Genomic DNA, 19,012 nt, shown 5'->3' with positions numbered 1-19,012 from the left:
AACCCCTATAGAAGCATTTACATCATTATACCATGCTTATCCAGAGTTTGGCTCCGTTCAGCTGTTTGAGGCTCCGAATTTCATGTGAATTGTAATTGGATTTTACTGAATTAAAATGTATCTGACAAGTAATCTCTCTTTGCTGAACATATTCATGAAAGAATATACAGTATATGAAGGTTAGTGAAGCAAGAATCTTTGATCAACTACTGTAGGTCAGGACTGTTTCTTCTTAGAACATTTCCGCCTGCAGTTACAAATGTACTACTCAGTTTGCGCAATTTTGTTGCATCAGTGGTGAAATTCAGATTTCTGAGAAACTTTGAATTTTTCTTATAAACTTAGCAGAACATTGGTAGTATTTCATACATGGCCAGTGTAAACATTTTATTAACTGCATTACTCATGCTCTTTTCTAGGAGGAGATTCTGAGGGAAACTTTGGTATGAGTGTGGCCGGAGTTCTACGGGTCAAAAAAGACCTGGATCGGGAAGAAATCCTAGTGTATTCCATCATCGTTAAAGCTTCCAGTAACCGAAGCTGGTCTCCTCCGAGAAGTCAAAGGTCACAGCGGGCCCAAGTGCTTGACCCAAGCCGTGACCCTACATTACAGGAAGTAAGAATCTTCCTTGAGGACATCAACGACCAGTCTCCAAGATTCACAAAGATGGAGTACACTGCAGGTAACAGATTTGTTGTATTTTGAAACCATTTTCAAAATTTTTCTTTTACGGAGGTGTAAAGAGTACCTGAAAACCATACTTGAGTAAAAGTACAGATACCTTACAGTGAAAATTACTCCACTACAAGTTAAAAGTCACCAATTCCAAAACAACTTGAGTAAAAGTCTTAGCGTATCTGAATTTAACAGTATTTAAGTATTTTTACTTGTATGAAATATAGGCTCAAAAAAGGCACTATACAAAGAGACATGCCAGTGAAAAACTGTAATGTTGTGGAGAAGCTGGAGAAAACAGGCAGAGGTAAGGATATATGTGCAGGTATTTAATGGAAAACCTAGAACAAACAATAAATCAAAAACCACAGGGAACAAAGAACAGATTGACGGACAAACAGACTACCATTACACTCAACAACTCACAAGGAACTAAAGAAACACCAGGGGTGTATAAACACAGGGGGCTAACAAGCATAACAAGATAACAAGACACACCTGGGTAGACTAATCAAGGGGAACCAATGAACAAACAGACTACAAACTGACTACAAACAACACGGGAGACAGGAAGTGACATAAAAGTCCAAGACAAGGCACAGAGAACGTGTAACAAAAACAATAAAGAGGTGATTTGTGAAGAGAGCATTCATTTTCATTTTCTAAAACCAATATCAAATTGCAAAAAAAGATCCTTCAAAAAGGTCAATTCAGTATAATGGATAAATAAAATACAGCGTTCTGGCATGAAACTCTCATACGCTCAATATTCAAACATTTGACTAGTGCTTGCCGTAGCAGTTATAATAATAATAATTCCTTACATTTATAGCGCTTTTCATAGAAGGGGGGAATCTCCTCATCCACCACCAGTGTGCAGCATCCACCTGGATGATGTGACGGCAGCCATATTGCGCCAGAACGCCCACCACACACCAGCTTATTGGTGGAGAGGAGACAGAGTGATGAAGCCAATCAGCAGATATGGGGATGGTTAGGAGGCCATGATGGCCAGAGGCCAATGTGCGAATTTGGCCAGGATGCCGGGGTTACACCCCTACTCCTTTTCAAAGGACATCCATTTTTAATGACCACAGAGAATCAAGACCTTGTTGTTACATCTCATCTGAAAGATGGTGCTTTTTGTCAGTATAGTGTCTCCGTCACTACACTGGGGCGTTAGGACCCACACAGACCACAGGGTGAGCACCCCCTGCTGGCCTCACTAACACCTCTTCCAGCAGCAACCTAGTTTTCCCAAGAGGTCTCCCATCCAGGTACTGACCATGCTCAACCCTGCTTAGCTTCAGTGGGCAACCAGTCTTGGGCTGCAGGGTGATATGGCTGCTGGTGATATGGCTGCTGCAGCTTGCTTCTGAAACCCTCCACCTTCCCGAGCTCCACCTGCATAGATCTGCTACGAGGTGATTCATGTATGCTATATGGGGGTTATTTCATGTATGTTATATTTGCAGCAGCAATATTTCTTACTTGCTCACAGAAGCATGTTGTGGATGTATTGGCAGTAGCAAGTCTCAGTACTTGCTCTGCCGCAGCAGCAGCGTAGCAGATCTATTCCGCCAAGACCAAATACATTAACATTGTCATGTACATTACCATGCCAATCCCTCTGAGAGTTGTCATGACAGAAATAATGTTAAGTAAAATTAAAAATGAATAGCCTTTTTGCACTGAATGTGCTGTTTCGACGTCATTGCCGGCTGCAGTCATGTCCTCATCTCAAATAGAAAACACCTGTGATTCACAACTACCTGCTAAGGAACTTACATTCACGTAATGTAGCTTTGTTGACAAGTTTGGGTGAGGAGGGGCTAGATAATAGTACTTTCAGTGCCTTGTAGTTGGTGATATCGCTAAAAGCTAGGTGCCATGCAAAATGTAATGTGTAATTGTAACACTCATTACAAATGTAGTGGAGTAAAGAGTACAGATGCTTATTCAAAAATATAGGGTAGTAGAGTAAAAGTTGCTAAGTAAAACTACAGAGTATTCAAAAAAAAGATACTCAAGTACAGTAATTAATTACATTTACTCAAATACTTTAGACCTCTGCTATTTTAGGTATTGCTTTTATTCATTTCAAATTTCCCACTGTTTTTAGGTCCATTTAATTTTGATCTTTCATTTACTTTGCAATACTTATTTATTTATTTGGTCTAAAACCCTCTAGCGCCACTATCGGCTCAGAACTGACTTTTTCTACTGCTTGCAACTCTTTGGTCTTAACTTCTACTTCTGCTTTTGCTGCTCATCTAAAATTGATTGAATTACTTTTCAATCTCGATCATCTTCGTTTAAAAAGTGTAAAATATATTTCTTCAAATAGACTTCTATAATCTAGTTATAAACTGAAAAAGTTGTACAAATAATTTATAAAAATATGGTAAAAAAAAATTGACAGTAAAGACAGTTTAATGTGACCTTCATGTAACAAAAATAAAAATAAATGTTATTTATATATTATGTAAATATTTTAATTGCTTTCACATTTTATTTTAATTCAATCCCTATGGCAACCTCTATGGTATGTACTGTACCTGTTTAGATAAGTAAACGTAAGCTTACCTGTCTCTCTTTCTCTGTCAGGTGTGGCTGCAGATGCTAAAGTGGGCTCAGATCTGATCCGGGTTCAAGCGATTGATAATGACATTGGCAACAACAGTCTTGTTCTTTATCACATTCTGTCTATCCGCTACATCAAACTGCATTCCAATGACTCTGAAGACATGGGCAACGTCTTCATCATTGGTGTGTGTGTGCTTTACACACTGTTTAACTTTCTGTTGAAATGTCAGTTAATTTAGATTGGTGTTATTTTTTTTAGTGACTCTTCTTTTTTTCCAGGTGAGACTGATGGAATCATCCGGACATTTGACCTGTTTATGGCTTATGATCCGGGTTATTTTGTGGTGGAGGTTTTGGCGAGAGATCTGGCAGGACACAGTGACGTGACTCTGGTGGGCATTTACATTCTCAGAGACGACCAACGGGTGAAAATCGTCATTAATGAGATACCAGAGCGTGTCCGACTGTTTCAAGATGAGTTTATAAACCTGCTCTCAAACATCACAGGAGCCATAGTCAACACTGATGACGTACAGGTACATGCGTGCTTGTGCTGTCATTATTACGATCATGAGAAATTAAATTACAATCCTTGTCTGTACAGTTATATCCAATATTTCTCCTGTCATGACCATGCAAATGAGTGAATCATATATTTCTTTCCTATAGTTTCATGTGGATAAAAAGGGAAGAGTGAACTTCGCTCAAACCGATGTTCTGATTCATGTGGTCAACAAGCAGACCAACCGTATTCTAGATGTGGAGAGGTAAGAGTTATGTACCAAACATGACCGATACATATCAAATGGGCGTTTCTTGAACTGTACATCTTGCTTTATTTTTTCAGGGTGATTCAGATGATTGATGAGAACAAGGAGCAGTTGAGGAATCTGTTTAGAAACTACAACGTTCTGGATGTTCAGCCTGCTGTGACTGCTCGTGCCCCTGACGACCTCACCACCTTACAGGTGTGTGTGTGTGTGTGTGTGTGTGTGTGTTTGTATACAATGTATTTGCTGTATTAAGAATGCATTATACACAGCATGAATGCCTATTCATTTCTTTCAGATGGCCATTATCATCTTGGCAGTTTTACTCTTCCTTGCTGCCATGTTGTTTATCCTGATGAACTGGTATTACCGCACAGTGTGAGTACTTTCTTTACAATCATTAGATTTTCACAGAAAGAAGCACCACTTCAAATCCTCTTCTGTCACTTGCCATGTTCACTCACTTCCTGTTCAATGCATAACCAGGTATCTGATTTTTTGTTTCTTGTTTTTAACAGGCACAAAAGGAAGCTGAAGGCAGTTGTTGCTGGCTCCAAAGGTAAGTTGCTGGGAATGTCCCATCCCTCTGTTTGGAGGAAGTGGAGACTAATCCTCACATGGGTTGAAGTTTAACAAACATGGCTTTGTGTTTGTTGTCAAGGTAAAGCATGTTTGGTTTTCTCTCTATCTACAGGAAATCAGGGGTTGATGGATATTCTGGATATGCCCAACACAAACAAGTACTCGTTTGAAGGGTGAGTGAGTGATACCATGGTGTTGTTGATATGAGCCTGTTTGCATATGTGTTATCAGAGCTCAAGACTGCTAAAATAATCACAGGTGTGGCAAAACTTAACATTCATACTATTTGAGATATGTTCAAAATACAATGTTGATTATCTTCTAACAGACTAAATTGCACAGTTTAATTGATTGCATCACAATGCATCTCTTTCTCTGTATGTGCTTGTAGAGCAAATCCAGTGTGGCTAGATCCTTTCTGCAGGAATCTGGAGATAGCGGCACAGGCGGAGCATGAGGATGACCTTCCTGAAGACTTAAGTGACATTGCTGACCTCTGGAACAGCCCGGCTCGCACACATGTAATAAACTCAAAAAAAAAAAAAAGCAATCTCAGAATCATGCCATGGTGCATTTATTGTCATCACAAGAACCTAGACCTTCTCTTTGTCTTCTCTTACCTTTGTGGGGTATTTAAGTGTCATCTTCACTTTATAGGGTACTAAATAAATATCTTGTCTTTTATAGGGTACATTTGGACGTGAGCCTCAGGCCTCTAAACCAGAGGATGACCGATATCTACGAGCTGCTATTCAGGAGTATGACAACATCGCCAAACTCGGGCAAATCATGAGAGAGGGGCCCATCAAGGTGAGAACATTCACTCCAAATCTGATATCAGAGCTACTAAATACATATGCATATCTCTTTATTTATACAGTTCTATATAGAGTAAATGATGCACAAATCTGTACATAAATCTACTGTTCCAGATTCATACACATTATTTATTGTTAGGTTTTACTATTTTTATTTTTTTTTATTTTTTTTCTGTTCTCATGTCAAATGTGTATGTATGCATGTATGTATGTACCAGGAGCACCTTAAAAAACCACAACAAATTCCTCGTGTGTTTGCACACCTGGCGAATAAAGCTAATTCTGATTCTGATTCTGATGAACCTGGCAAAGGTTGGAGAACATAAACATAGGCAAACCAATAAAAATCTTTGATAGCATTTTTGATAGAAGATGGGATCATAGAGCTTCAGTACTTTTTGATACTAGTACATAGACACAAATCTGAACTATAACATATTTCAAATGTATTTTCAGTTTAGAATCAACATTTATGGTGTTATTTTGTCTTAACCCAAACTATTTTGTCAGTTTGGGACCCAATATAATAAAATGTGGAGTGAGATCATGTTCTTAATGAAGTGAAATATCAGAATTGTGCTAAAGGATTCAGTTCATAAGACACTACATGACCAATGCTGCCATCCAATCAGGGCTCGCTGCTAAAGGTGGTTCTGGATGACTACCTGAGACTCAAAAAGCTGTTTGCTGCCCGCATGGTCACCAAGTCAACCAGCCACGGTGACCAGCCTTCAGTCACAGAGGTGGGCGATGTGACAGGGTGCTGTGTTTGCTCTTCCTCTACACCCTCTTCCTCACTGCTGGCTGACTACGTCTCCACCCTGTCCTATCAGTAGAAACCCTGGGTTCTCCTTCTGTCCAGAGTCATGTGACCCTGCTGATGTTTCTCAGGCTGTTTCACAGCCTGCTCACTGCTCTCCACTGCTTCACAGATGTGTTTGCTGCTCTCTGTGTTTCCTCTAAAACGTTTTTTTTGTTGTTAATGGTTATTTTTCTCCTTCTTCCTTACATTGTCTTGCATCCATCCATGCATCCATCTACCAATCCAATTCCATATATGTATTGTTGAATCCATAATATCAATCATCTATCACTCCATCTGTCCTTCCTTCTACCCAACTATCATGCATCCATTTATTCATCAATGCATCTACCAATCCAAAATTCCACATGTCCATCTATAATTGCATCCATCAACAATTCCATCCCACCATGCATTTATTCATCATGCCATCATTGCATCCATCATTCCTTTTATTCTCCCACATGCCTCCATCTATTCATCTACCTATCCATAAATCCATCTGATTGATAACTCCATCCCACATCCACACATTTATCACTCCATCACCTTCAAATCCATAAATGTATTCAACCATCCATAATTACATTCATCAACTAAACAAACCATTAATTCATCCAACCATTTACCCACTCGTCCATGCATCTGTCCATCCATGCATCCAACTACTATTGCATCTATCCATATTGCACATCCATTCATGACTCCATCATTCTGTTCATTGTTTTATCATTGTATCCTACATTCCTTGTATCCATTCACCAATCCATAAATGAATTCAATCATCCATCCACCTATCCAAACACCCAAAAAAAACAATCATCCATCCACCATCGATCCATCTAACCAACCAACCATAAACCCACCCAACAAACCAACCAACCATCTATCCATCCATTCATACATTCACCCACCCAACCTACCATCCATCCATCCACCCATGCATTCATCACTCCATCATTGCATCAATTCCATGCAATCATTTAATTCATCCATCCATGTTCTCCTCTCTCAGCTGATCCAAAGCGACCTGGATGAAGATGACGACGAGCGTGTTGGTGTCGGAGGTCGAGGAACCCTTCGCTTCAAGCACAAACTCCCAATCGAGCTCAGGGGTCCTGACGGGGTGCATGCGGTTCACGGCAGCACAGGCACGCTGTTGACCTCTGACCTCAACAGCCTGCCTGAAGATGACCAGCGGGCTCTGGCACGCTCCCTTGAAGCCTTGCATGCAGATGGCGGACTGTATGCCGAACGCAACGCCCGAACAGAATCTGCAAAATCCACACCTTTGCACAGAAACAAGGGCAGCCACACTCTGTCTGAGAGTCCGTTAGAGATCACAGAATTATGACTAGCCGAGGCCTCGCTGGTCTGAGAAAACTACAACGTGCATGGCACTCCTGGCTCTTTGTTTTGAATGGAAACTCTTTCCTGCGATGTGGAGAAGCGTTCAGGTTTGTAAGGGCCAGGTGTGAGGAGGGTGTGTAGATGTGTGTGTGGACCTGGAATGTACAAATCAAGGGCAGCTCATCTTGTCAGGGCTACTTCAAGAGTACTGACACTTTAACCGCACACAAACTACACAATGGGCAATGAATGCACTCTCAGACCAGTGGAAGGCCGAATACGGACACTAGTTTTTATTTAGTTACTTTTTCATATTTCAGTGGGACACCAGGGAATAACATGGTGATGTATGTGTATAATGAACTGCTTATGAGAGTATATCTCTGGGGCTTTTCACACCGCGATTAACCCTGGGTTAAACATTATTTCACACTTGGAAATTGAAAAAGGGTTTAACTCTGGGTTCTGAAGCTAGAACAGAGTTGGCACTGTTTATTGCAGTGCCATGGGTATATAGTGTGAAACAGTGCAGTGCTAGTAAACGTTGATGAGTTTAACAAATAGACAACCAGTTGTAAATGAATTTATTCAAATATTCATGCACTACGTATGGCTGCAGGAAGTATGTTTATTCGAATAGTCAGTGTTTAAAAATGTTGAACAATGATGGTAAACATGTTAACTGGAGAGAATAAGAAACAGTATTATTTTATTATTTTTGTATGTATATTGTTTTTCTATAGTGTTAAAATTCACAAAGCACGATTGCAAAGTTTCTCATTTTTTATGCAGGGGTCCCAAACAGTTCCCTTGTCTGCCATTGTTTTTTCATTTACATTGTAGTTTTGTATTGTTTTTAATCATCTTGCTAGATTATGCAAGTGAATACAAAGATTCTTCTGCCACCTAGGGGCATTTATATTAGAATAGCAGGGCTTCGTGTTTGTAAAATGTAAGTGTAAACAGATACTTAGAGCCTCATTTATGATACATGAACATTATGTAAATTGTCACTGAATTTAATGTGGTAATTTACACAAGAACAGTTTATGAATAATTAAAGAATTTTGTTACAGACCCAATATATTTAAGATGTAAACTCAAAGACGATGACTAAATTACAGTTCAGCCACATCAAAATGTATTGATTTAGAAAACAAGACTGCCGTTAGTTTCACTTGTGTCCAGAACAAGTCAGTGAAATGAACCGAAAGGGCTTACATTATAGTTCAGAAATGGCCTCCGATTGGTAAAAGAGTATCAGAGGTGGTTCCTGATTGGTTGAGAAGTCTGCGTTAGCCTGTGATTGGTGGATATCAGTCAGATCAAATTAGGGTTTGATTAGTTCTTCTGGTGGGATCTACATTATGTGGCACGTGATGTGGAGGAGGCACCAGTAAGAGGCATTTTCGTCAGCGTTCGGTTAAGCTACAGAAGATCAAAGAGGTACAATCAAAATGTGACAACATAGACGTTTCATTCAAAAACAGATCCATAAACTAATTTAACGAGGAAATAAATGGATAGAAATTTACAGAAAATCTACATAAATGTAAATGTTTAAAAATGATTCAAGAGCACGTACCTCCTCAAACTTGTGGATCTGTCGGATAAAGAAATCTCCATAGCGACGGGCAACCTTGGTGTCTGCAATATGGATCATATCCTGGTGGAAGACCAAGTAAATCCACTATTAGAGTGACTCGCCAGTAAAAAAAAAAACCTCCAGCCTACTAAATATTATTTTCAAAATAATAAGACAACTGGCATGAATATGGTAGCCCCATATTTAATCTCAGAAATTAAAAGTGTTCAATTTGGCAGTTTAAAGACAGAAACTCAACACACCTTGTCAATGTAGAAGTCGACCTCAGAGGCAGACTGAAATTCTCCATCCAAAGCGGAGATGCCACTGGTCCACACCAGGTTCTTCATCTTGTGTTTGAAGACCAGCAGCTGGATGCGAAACTCCTGCTCAGACATGTCCAGGAATCCAGCCAGTTTGGCCACAGGCATGGTGCTGTAGAGCTTCAGGAAACTGACAGAGACACATGGAGTCAGCAGAGGACATTTCAAAGTGAAGGAGAGCTCATTACACATCATCATAGAATTCTTGTTCTTCATCCAAAGAGACAGACCTGCCCTCAACATGAATAAGCTGCTGTTGTACCTACGGAAGGTGGAGAGCTGCGCCTTCTGCTGCACCTCCTCTGCAGACACCTTGAGCTGCTGCTGGAATGGTTCTTTGTGATAATTTGGATGAACATTATCATAATTTGGAACTACGGGTGACAGAAACTTGGGGCAGGCAAAGCTGAACAACTCCTCAAACACCTGAAGATCTCTGAAAAAGAGAAAAAAAAAACTTAATTGCTCCTTTTATTTTAGATGAATGTCTATATAAATTATACATGATATATTATCATTTTAAAATGTATGCTATATTGCATAGACTCTGATAAAAAATTTGGGGGAGAGTAAGGTTTTTTTTTTTTTTAAACATTAAATGAATCAAAAGTGACAGTAAAGGCATTTATAACATTACAAATGATTTTCATTTCAATTAAATGCGGTTCTTCTGAACTTTCTATTTAACAAAGAAAATTCAAAGAAATAAAAAACATTGAAATGGAAAAGTCATTTTAAATTGCTATAATATTTCACAATATTACTGTATTTTTGTTCAAATAAATGCGGTGAACCTAAGAGACTTCTTTCACAAACATAACAACAAAAAACAAAAAAAAAGTGTTACCATCCCCAAAGTTTTGTATGGTAGTGCATACATACATAACTCAGCATAATCAAGCATTATGTGTGTTCTCACCCTTTCTGCATGCGGAGCATCTTGTCTCCGTATTTCTCGCGCAGCTGTGTGTGAATGCTCTCGTCGATGCGCATGGGGTACATAGTGAGAGCGATGGCCAGCAGCCCGTGCATCTGCTCATTCTGTTTATTAATCTGTTCAGAAAACAACACACAATTTAGATTAAGCATCACACCATTATGACAGTACTGACTTAAAAGTACAACAGAATCAAATACAATCTTCAAGTAAAACACCTGGAATATTAATGCACAAAATGACAGCACCTTCATCAGGAATTACATTTTTTGCAATTTGTATGTAATCAGCATTATCCTTTTTACAGTAATAGAGTAATTTGAGCATTTTATCAACCAATACTGCAAAGACAAAAAGCACTGACCATCTCATACTTGTAAGTGGTTCTCTGGAACATGTGTCTGGTCCTCTGGATGTACAGCAGGATGTTGGCGAAGACACGAATGGCGTCCTGATAGCGTCTCATCATCAGATATGCGAAACCCACATAATAATAGGTGGTGATTTGACACTCGGGCACACGTGAATACATGCTCTGAAAAACACAAGATAACCAGATTTGATTTGATTAACAATGTTAGCACACTGCCACACCTCTTTTTTGTCTTGAGTAGGGATGTAACGGTATGAACATTTCCTATCACGATTATAGTGACCAAAATTATCACGGTTATCAGTATCAATCACGCTATTGTTAAAATGTGCTGGAGATGTTCAAAAAGTACCGACATATAAATCACTTCACCAAGTTTTATATTTGAAAATCAACAAACAACAAATAAAATGACTTTTTGTTTGCATAATCACTAAAACAATAACATTAGCAATGATGTTCGGATTTTAAATGATAACCTGGCTGACAACAGTTTAATAGCATGTTGAAATATCTAATGTAAATGTTCAAATAATGCTTTGAAAAAGTTTCATAAAAAGGTAAACCTCACATTTCAGCCTTTAAATAAAGAATAAAGATATAAGTCGAAATGATAATTAATTCATAAATGATTATATGTATTTTATCTGCGCCATAAATAATTCTAGATAACTTATCTGAATTGTTTAAATGTGTAGAATCCACACTGTTTTTCATCGACCGGTCAAAATGTACAGCAGGGCATGCAAATTCGGTCCGTTTTTGGCCAGACAGAAACCGCACACAGGCTGAATGTAAATATAAGTCTCTGTAAATCCACTCGCTGACAGCAGGTGGCGCTTATGGCAAAGCAGAATTAGAGCCGTTTCCCGTAACCTCCGTGGACAAAGCAGTATTGCGATTAAGAACACTTCCTTTAGGTATTACATGGAGCGAAGATGAAAACAAAATGCCATCGAATCGTTTCTGAAGACAGTCAGAACCTTCAGAGGTACATTCATATAATTAATAAATTAATTCATATATTTCCCTTAGCACTGTTTTAAAACCTCCCAGCTTTTCCGCCCTGATTTCACTCAAAACGAACCTACTCTGCTGCTGTGCGCACGTGAGACTGTTACTTAACACTGTGCTTTATGCTGGACAATATTTATTTATCGCGGGTTGTTCAAATCGCGGTAATCGAATACGGTTTTAATGATAATTAAAAGATGAAACGGTAATACTAACCCTGGGGAATTTTATCATGATTTATCATCAAACCGGTAATCGTTACATCCCTAGTCTTGAGACACTAGCACTCACTCAGTGACAATAGTGGGGTATTTCAAAAAAATCACGCAAATATGAACGTGGTTTTGCGCAGCTCGTCAGTGAACAACGGCTCTGTGTAGTTAATGCTGCTCAATGTGAAAGCATGCACGTGATGGAGATTTACCGCCGATTACAGAACCGGCTTTTCTGACAAGATCCGCATTAAATATCGCACGCGATTTATCGTGCAGCCCTAGTATTTTCTTACCTTCTTGTTGAGCTCGATGTTCTCCAGGACTTTGATGGCCTGATAGTAATCGCCCAGCAGAGAGTGACGCCTCAGCAATCCCACCAGACTGAAATAACCCAACATTTTATAGAGAGAGTGACGGCCGTATTCTCCAGCCACTGACTCTGGGTCACCTGTGACACAAACACCGGCGTCACACTGACATCTGAATTAGACGAACAAGAAACCAAGGCATGAGAGCTGGTTGGTGTCTTTCACCTCCGCTAGTGTACACCTCCAACTAACCGTTGATGTTGCTCTTGTCCACCAGAGAGTGAAGGACATTCAGCACGCTGTGAATGTTCCAGATTTTGGGATTGTTCCTCAGGAACTCGATCTCCTCCTTTGACTTCTTGGCCGTCTTACAGCGATACTGACTGAACGACTGGAACTGCAGAATGGAGAGAGCTCAGCACCTGCCATTCTTCACTTCTACACGAACACATCAGTAACACAGAAGGCGGCAGTATAAGAGGACTTATGAGGACAAAGGCTCTTCTCAACTAACTTACCTGGTAAATGAACTCATCAATTATATCCCATAACCACTGGTTAGGAAGCTCCAGAGGTGCTGGTCCATCAGCATCTGACAACATGAAACACATTAAATGTGCTGTTGTAAATCCATCAAACCCACTAAATTGACTACTTCAATGGACTGGCTGATCTAAACATAAAAACCCTTTGACAATATTCAAAAAACACAAACATTCTAAAGTACATTTTTATGTTAAGTTTTTTTATGACTGAAGCTGCATTTACTTAATTAAAAATACAGTAAAAGCAGTAATACTGTGAAATATTATTATAATTCAAAATAACTGTTTTCTACTGTAATGAATTTTAAAATGTAATTTATTCCTTTGATGACAAAGCAGAATTTTCATTATTATTATGTATTATTAATTTTAGCATCGTTACTCCAGTGTTCAGTGTCACATGATCCTTTAGAAATCATGCTGATTTGCTGCTCAAAAAATATTTATCATCAATGTTAAAAACAGTTGTGCTGCTTAATATTTTTGTGGAATCTGTGATGCAATTTAAGGATTCTGCAATCTACTGTCACTATTGATCAATTTAACGCATCCTTGCTGGGAAAAAAAAAAGCATTAATGCCTTTCAAAAGAAAAATAAGACTTATACAGACCCCAAACTTTTGAACAGTAGTGTATAGAAATAATAGCATATACTTTGACAAAATTTTAAAAACTACAATATAAAGAATGAATTCATTAAAATGTTGCTCAAATAGGAAGATACATTGTCTGCATATCTTAATATTTACGATTTTACTCTGAAGTGGCTCAAATTGTTTATACACTTAAAAAAAAAAAACTTTTTCCACAACACAAACATTTGAAATATTGCCCAAATTTAATTCCATCACATGTAAATGATGAGTTTGCACTCACTGAGAATGTAGCTGAAGAGGTTGCAATAATTGTAGTAGGACTCAAACCTCGGGTCAAGAGTTGGACCTCCCTGCATAAGAGAAAAAGCCTCATTATTGACAGTTCTTCACATCAGAGCTGAGACTCATGAGCTAAAACTATATTCACAAAGACTCTTGTTGTCATTCAATGAGACGGATGAGCAAAAACACTCACGCTGACTTTGGCGTAGATGTGCCTGTAATACAGCTTCTTGTAGAGGATCAAGAAAACCGCATCTGCAACAGACAAAACAGCATGCCCATGTCCATTCAATTCAGAGCTTCTGATTCCTCTCGTTGAGCAAATATCACTCACCGTTGCCAACCAGGGAAGCGATGGCATCTGCCTCCGGCCACGGAGAAGTCTTAAAGAAGCGTTCGGTCAGCTTGTTCCAGCTAAAATGAGATAAAAGCTAAATCAACATTTCCAGACGTCAGAACAACACAGTCGACAACCGTACGGCTGCGCACCTGTTCTCATACACATCCTGGATCTCGTAGATCTTCTGCTCAATGCTCTCGCTGGACACACGGTTGGCCTGCAGCTCGTACACCTTCTGATCGATCAGGTCTGAGATGGTTTTATGAAAATACTGCAGGAAGTTCTTGATGACCTCAGGGATCACATGATACGTCTGCTGGTGCTCATACTGACGTTCATACACCAGATCAGCTTTAGGTTCTCCTGCAAAAACACACATACACTTTGATAATAGTACACATTTACTCACTTATCAGTTTAGAAGCTATGCAATCCATTCGGCGGCTTTATTAAGATGACAAAAAGCTTAATATTACCAACGCATTAATAAATATAGACACCCATATAAAATGGCCATACAACAATATTGATCATCAATAACGTTACTTACCGGTGTGATAGTCATAATCACCGGGGCAGTTATAAGGGTCATACTGCAAACAAAAACATAGTTTAAATGATACTGTCTGATATTTTAGTAAGTCTGACATTTTAACATGAACATGCAGGTTGACTTTTGTAACGTTAATTAACAAAGGGAATGATAATGAAGTCTTATCGTGACGCTCCACTGATAAACATCAACACACGTTACACGCTTGAATCCCTCACACATGCTCTCGTGTCTCTACAGTCACGAGCACTCGCCTCTTCGTCGTCCATCGGGTAACTAGAGATGAGGAATGTTTATTCCTCTAATTGGTGTTTAATCTGTTAATAAACCTTTAATAAACCCCACGGCTGCCGCAGAGCACGACCGGAGGAGAGAGAGGAAGACCACTGCACATATTTCCGGTGACGCTTCGTAAGACTTATTAATTCAGACGCAATTTTAAACACTCAAATACAAAACATAATTGGCTACTGAAAATGTCTTACCCAGACAAGACATAAACATTATGAAACAAGACAAAGAAAATAAAGAATAGGAAATCAAAGAACTTAATCAAATAAACAACCCTTACGAAAATTAACCATTGTTTTACTACAAATAAAACCAAAACAACTTAGGATAGTTAAATCATGGAATACATGTGGTTAAACATATGGTTATCAATATTCCAAAAAAAAACAACATGATTACTACTCTTTTACAACAGTAAAACCATGGTTAATTTTCGTAAAATGTTCATAAATACACACGGGGACCAGTATTATTATTTTTTAAATATATATTTTATATTCCTCTATTAAATAACAGAATTTCAAGGCATTTATTAATGTCAGTGTTAAGAAATAATGACACAGTTGCTTGTGAAATATGTCGAAATTTGCTAACGTTTTCAAGGATCTATTCTTACATAAAACAATTTTCGATTGTAATTATAGTAATTACTAAATCACATTTTTTCATAAATATACCAAAGATCACATTTGACTTTTTCCCCCCTCTCTTTTAATTCAGTCAAATTTAGGAAATCCTCCCAAAAAGCAAACTCACAATCATCATCATCACAATCAAAATAAACTATGTGACACAATAATCCCTTACTAATAACAAAGACTGTATAATAACACCAACATAATGATACTGAGGAAATTCAATACCCATGAAATTGAAAAACTAATAAATTATTCAAGCTTTTGGTATTCTGTTTAATTTACTGTAGTAGTATATTAATTTAAAGATTATTATACTTTTTTATAATTAATAATAATAATAATAATAATTATAGGTATTATTTGCCGCATATTGGCATTTAACCAGCTATTTTTATGGTGATTGTTCTCTGATATAGAGCTGCATTTCCACATGTGTCCTGTAGATGTCGCAGATGTTCCTATAATTGAGGATTCACACCTGCCCATCAGATTCACTGTAACACAGCAGAGTTAGGCTATTTCAGCCAAGTTTTTATTGGCTTTTATAATGAGGTCAACTCACAAGACCAGTAATGAAACACCATGGATTACTGCGATTTTGTCAACAACAAGACACCCAATCAATATTTAGTGTAGAGCTAATGAATTCAGTTAGTGAACACGAGAGGCAAAAATAGAAAGTGTGCCCTTTGAATGAACAAAACTCTGAAATCCCACATGTGTAGCTTTGCCTCTGCGCTCGTGGGAATGGAAGCTGTTATGAGTTTCAATAACTGCTGCCATATGTCTACTTATTTGGCTTGAAGAGAATCGGAGAAATGCTGTTCAAAGTGTTTGTTTTGAATTACTTTAAGCTACTCTGGCATGTTAGTGCAAACAAGCCAAAGTGTTCAAAAAATTTAAAACACGCACAATGAGCTACAGGAGGGATTTTAGTGATGCATTGATTATTAATAGTGATGGTGCTTCTGCTGAAGATGATGGTTTTCTGTAAATGAAGATGGAAAGTGTTAAACATCAACATTTTACATAGATCATGTGTGTACCAGTGTTGGGGGTAACTCATTACAAGTAACGCGAGTTACGTAATCAGATTACTTTTTTCAAGTAACTAGTAAAGTAACGCATTACTTTTTGATTTGCAAGAGAATATCGGAGTTACTTTTTCAAATAAGTAATGCAAGTAACTTTTTTTTCTCCAATGTATTGATTGACAGCTCTCCTGTCCACATATTGAGAGAAATCAGAAGATGTTACTGTAGTTCTAAAATAAATATGAATATGCATTAATTCATCCCACTCACAAAAAAACACAGATTCAGTATTCCTCAAAATGAATAAAAATATGCAATAATTAAATGTTAAACACAAATATCCTTTTTTGCTTCTGAGCTTCGATGATCCAGTTCAAGCGTACTAATAAGCACAAATTACTCTAGACAAACATTTGTGTCTTTTTTTATTGCTGAAGTGTGTTGAAATGTCTTCTTCTGCATTCTAGTGTACGGACGTAAATTTACTTTCCCTTCATCCTGAGGCTTATTCATTTCACTTTTGGTGTGAAAAGGCTTTTATATTTGCCAAAAATATAACTTTTTTATTTTAAAAACAAACAAGCAAGCCCTGTCCGGATTTCAAAAGTAACGCAAAAGTAACGTAACGCATTACTTTCCATAAAAAGTAACTAAGTAACGTAATTAGTTACTTTTTTATGGAGTAACGCAATATTGTAATGCATTACTTTTGAAAGTAACTTTCCCCAACACTGGTGTGTACACGTATTCCTAAACAGTCAGAAATTACTTCATAATTATTTACCTCATGATTATATTGTTTTATATTTTATTATTATATTATATTACACAATAGGCTATTATATTATATTATATTATATTATAAACCAGTACAGCTTATCACTTCAGCCTCAGTTCAGCTTGTCACTTCCAAACAGAGAGTGATTTACGTGTGTTGTTGAGAAGAAAGAGCAGAGGGGGGAGAAGACAGAAGTTTTTCCCCCTCAGCTACCAGCATCTGTAAGAGATTCCACCCAAACTTACCTCCCGACTACAGCACGGGCATCCGATAAACACACACACACGGAAAGAGAGAGAGAGAGTCACACACTTGAGCAAGGGAGAGGGTCAAGACAGTCCAAACCGAGCGCTTCACTTCATTACGCACAGAGAAATCACGCAGAACACAATCCACGCCCGCGATACCGAGCACACATCAAGAGCTGTGAAGGGACGGGATTTAAGGAATTACGCGTCACGTTGGAGAATCGATCGGGTCTAAAGTGAGTTTGTGTGGATTTGGTGCGTCTGGAGAGCTGTGAGGATGCGCGTCTCGGTCCTGCTGCTGCTCTGCGCTCTTTACGCAGGAGACGCGCACAAACTCTCCGCGCTTACGGTGGGTCACCACACACTACACTTCACAATCAAGCTATATAATCGCTCACATTGATAGAACGATTGCTGATGAACAAATATTAATAATCTGTATGTTAAAATTATGTTTTATAGCATTTCTGACTGACTCTTTCAATGTATTTTAACCAATGTCCAGTAATACTATGAATATGTATATTTTGGTATATACTGCATAAACAAGTCTATTACTAACATGATGTCAACAGCACAAAAAAAAATTATATATGTATATATATATGTATATAGTTTTCTGTTTCATACATTTTTACATTATTAATGATAATAATAATTATATCTATCTATCTATCTATCTATCTATCTATCTATCTATCTATCTATGGTCTTCTGTTTCATACATTTTTGAATTTTTACATTTTTATTATTGTTATTAATTTTCAAGCCAACTTATATATAATAACAATACATTTCCCAATATTTCAGAGAAAGTGATTTAATTTTTACTCTTTAAATGTATACAGTGCAAATGTTTTAACTGGTAGTCTTTTTGTGGCACCCTCAAAATGTTCTTTTTTTTCCCCCCCGAGACAAATTATTTACACCAGTAAAAATCACTGGTATGGGTCAGATCAGGCAGAAATAATTCCTAATGTAATTTTATCAGTGTAGTAAAATATAACTGGTTTTGTCATCAGAATCAGAATTCATTGTTATTGGACAAGTCTGTTTAGTGTTTTTCACTCAAGGACAGTAAATATAGCAGTTTGAGATGGGTTTTTGCGATGCAGACTCAGCGCATCTTTGTGGTTGTGCTTGTGTGTTTGTTCAGTAAAACAAGAAGCTGAGACACAGAGTAAGGTGAGATGAGCAATCATGAGAATCCTATTTGGGATTAAGATTAGTGATGTTTGTGTACTCGCAATTCAGGAGGGTAACCAGAGATCCACAAGCTTTCTTTCAAACAATCACACACACACACACACACACACACACACACACACACACACACACACACACACACACACACACACACACACACAC

The 19,012-nt window shown here is 38.0% G+C and overlaps 3 protein-coding genes across 3 annotated transcripts in view; 2 read left to right on the top strand and 1 right to left on the bottom strand.

Moving 5' to 3' along the window:
• Positions 1 to 8,415, top strand: part of cdh23 (cadherin-related 23) — a 293,565-nt gene extending 285,150 nt beyond the window's left edge. Inside the window, exons 54-65 of the mRNA XM_016230112.1 lie at positions 420 to 683; positions 3,284 to 3,445; positions 3,542 to 3,798; positions 3,932 to 4,029; positions 4,110 to 4,230; positions 4,331 to 4,410; positions 4,551 to 4,591; positions 4,727 to 4,787; positions 5,006 to 5,135; positions 5,302 to 5,424; positions 6,065 to 6,175; positions 7,250 to 8,415. Coding sequence (XP_016085598.1) covers positions 420 to 683; positions 3,284 to 3,445; positions 3,542 to 3,798; positions 3,932 to 4,029; positions 4,110 to 4,230; positions 4,331 to 4,410; positions 4,551 to 4,591; positions 4,727 to 4,787; positions 5,006 to 5,135; positions 5,302 to 5,424; positions 6,065 to 6,175; positions 7,250 to 7,588 — 1,787 coding nt within the window. The 3' untranslated portion in view covers positions 7,589 to 8,415. The remainder of the gene's footprint in view (positions 1 to 419; positions 684 to 3,283; positions 3,446 to 3,541; positions 3,799 to 3,931; positions 4,030 to 4,109; positions 4,231 to 4,330; positions 4,411 to 4,550; positions 4,592 to 4,726; positions 4,788 to 5,005; positions 5,136 to 5,301; positions 5,425 to 6,064; positions 6,176 to 7,249) is intronic.
• Positions 8,416 to 8,464: 49 nt separating this feature from the next.
• eif3s6ip (eukaryotic translation initiation factor 3, subunit 6 interacting protein) lies at positions 8,465 to 15,057 on the bottom strand. The gene is given in 15 exon segments (XM_016230128.1): positions 8,465 to 9,012; positions 9,170 to 9,250; positions 9,433 to 9,622; positions 9,755 to 9,928; positions 10,412 to 10,545; positions 10,794 to 10,964; positions 12,325 to 12,479; positions 12,565 to 12,736; positions 12,858 to 12,931; positions 13,761 to 13,830; positions 13,956 to 14,017; positions 14,097 to 14,176; positions 14,252 to 14,465; positions 14,653 to 14,695; positions 14,910 to 15,057. Coding segments are annotated over 15 exon segments (1,698 nt in total). The 5' UTR covers positions 14,925 to 15,057; the 3' UTR covers positions 8,465 to 8,949.
• Positions 15,058 to 17,619: 2,562 nt separating this feature from the next.
• smoc2 (SPARC related modular calcium binding 2) overlaps positions 17,620 to 19,012 on the top strand; it is a 37,825-nt gene continuing 36,432 nt past the window's right edge. Inside the window, exon 1 of the mRNA XM_016230111.1 lies at positions 17,620 to 17,993. Coding sequence (XP_016085597.1) covers positions 17,922 to 17,993 — 72 coding nt within the window. The 5' untranslated portion in view covers positions 17,620 to 17,921. The remainder of the gene's footprint in view (positions 17,994 to 19,012) is intronic.

Source organism: Sinocyclocheilus grahami, unplaced genomic scaffold, assembly GCF_001515645.1.
Source record: "Sinocyclocheilus grahami isolate Dianchi unplaced genomic scaffold, SAMN03320097.WGS_v1.1 scaffold363.1, whole genome shotgun sequence".
NCBI classification, from domain to species: Eukaryota; Metazoa; Chordata; class Actinopteri; order Cypriniformes; family Cyprinidae; genus Sinocyclocheilus; species Sinocyclocheilus grahami.
The sequence above is the reverse complement of the archived record's forward strand: the minus strand, read 5'-3'. Positions and strand labels throughout refer to the sequence as shown.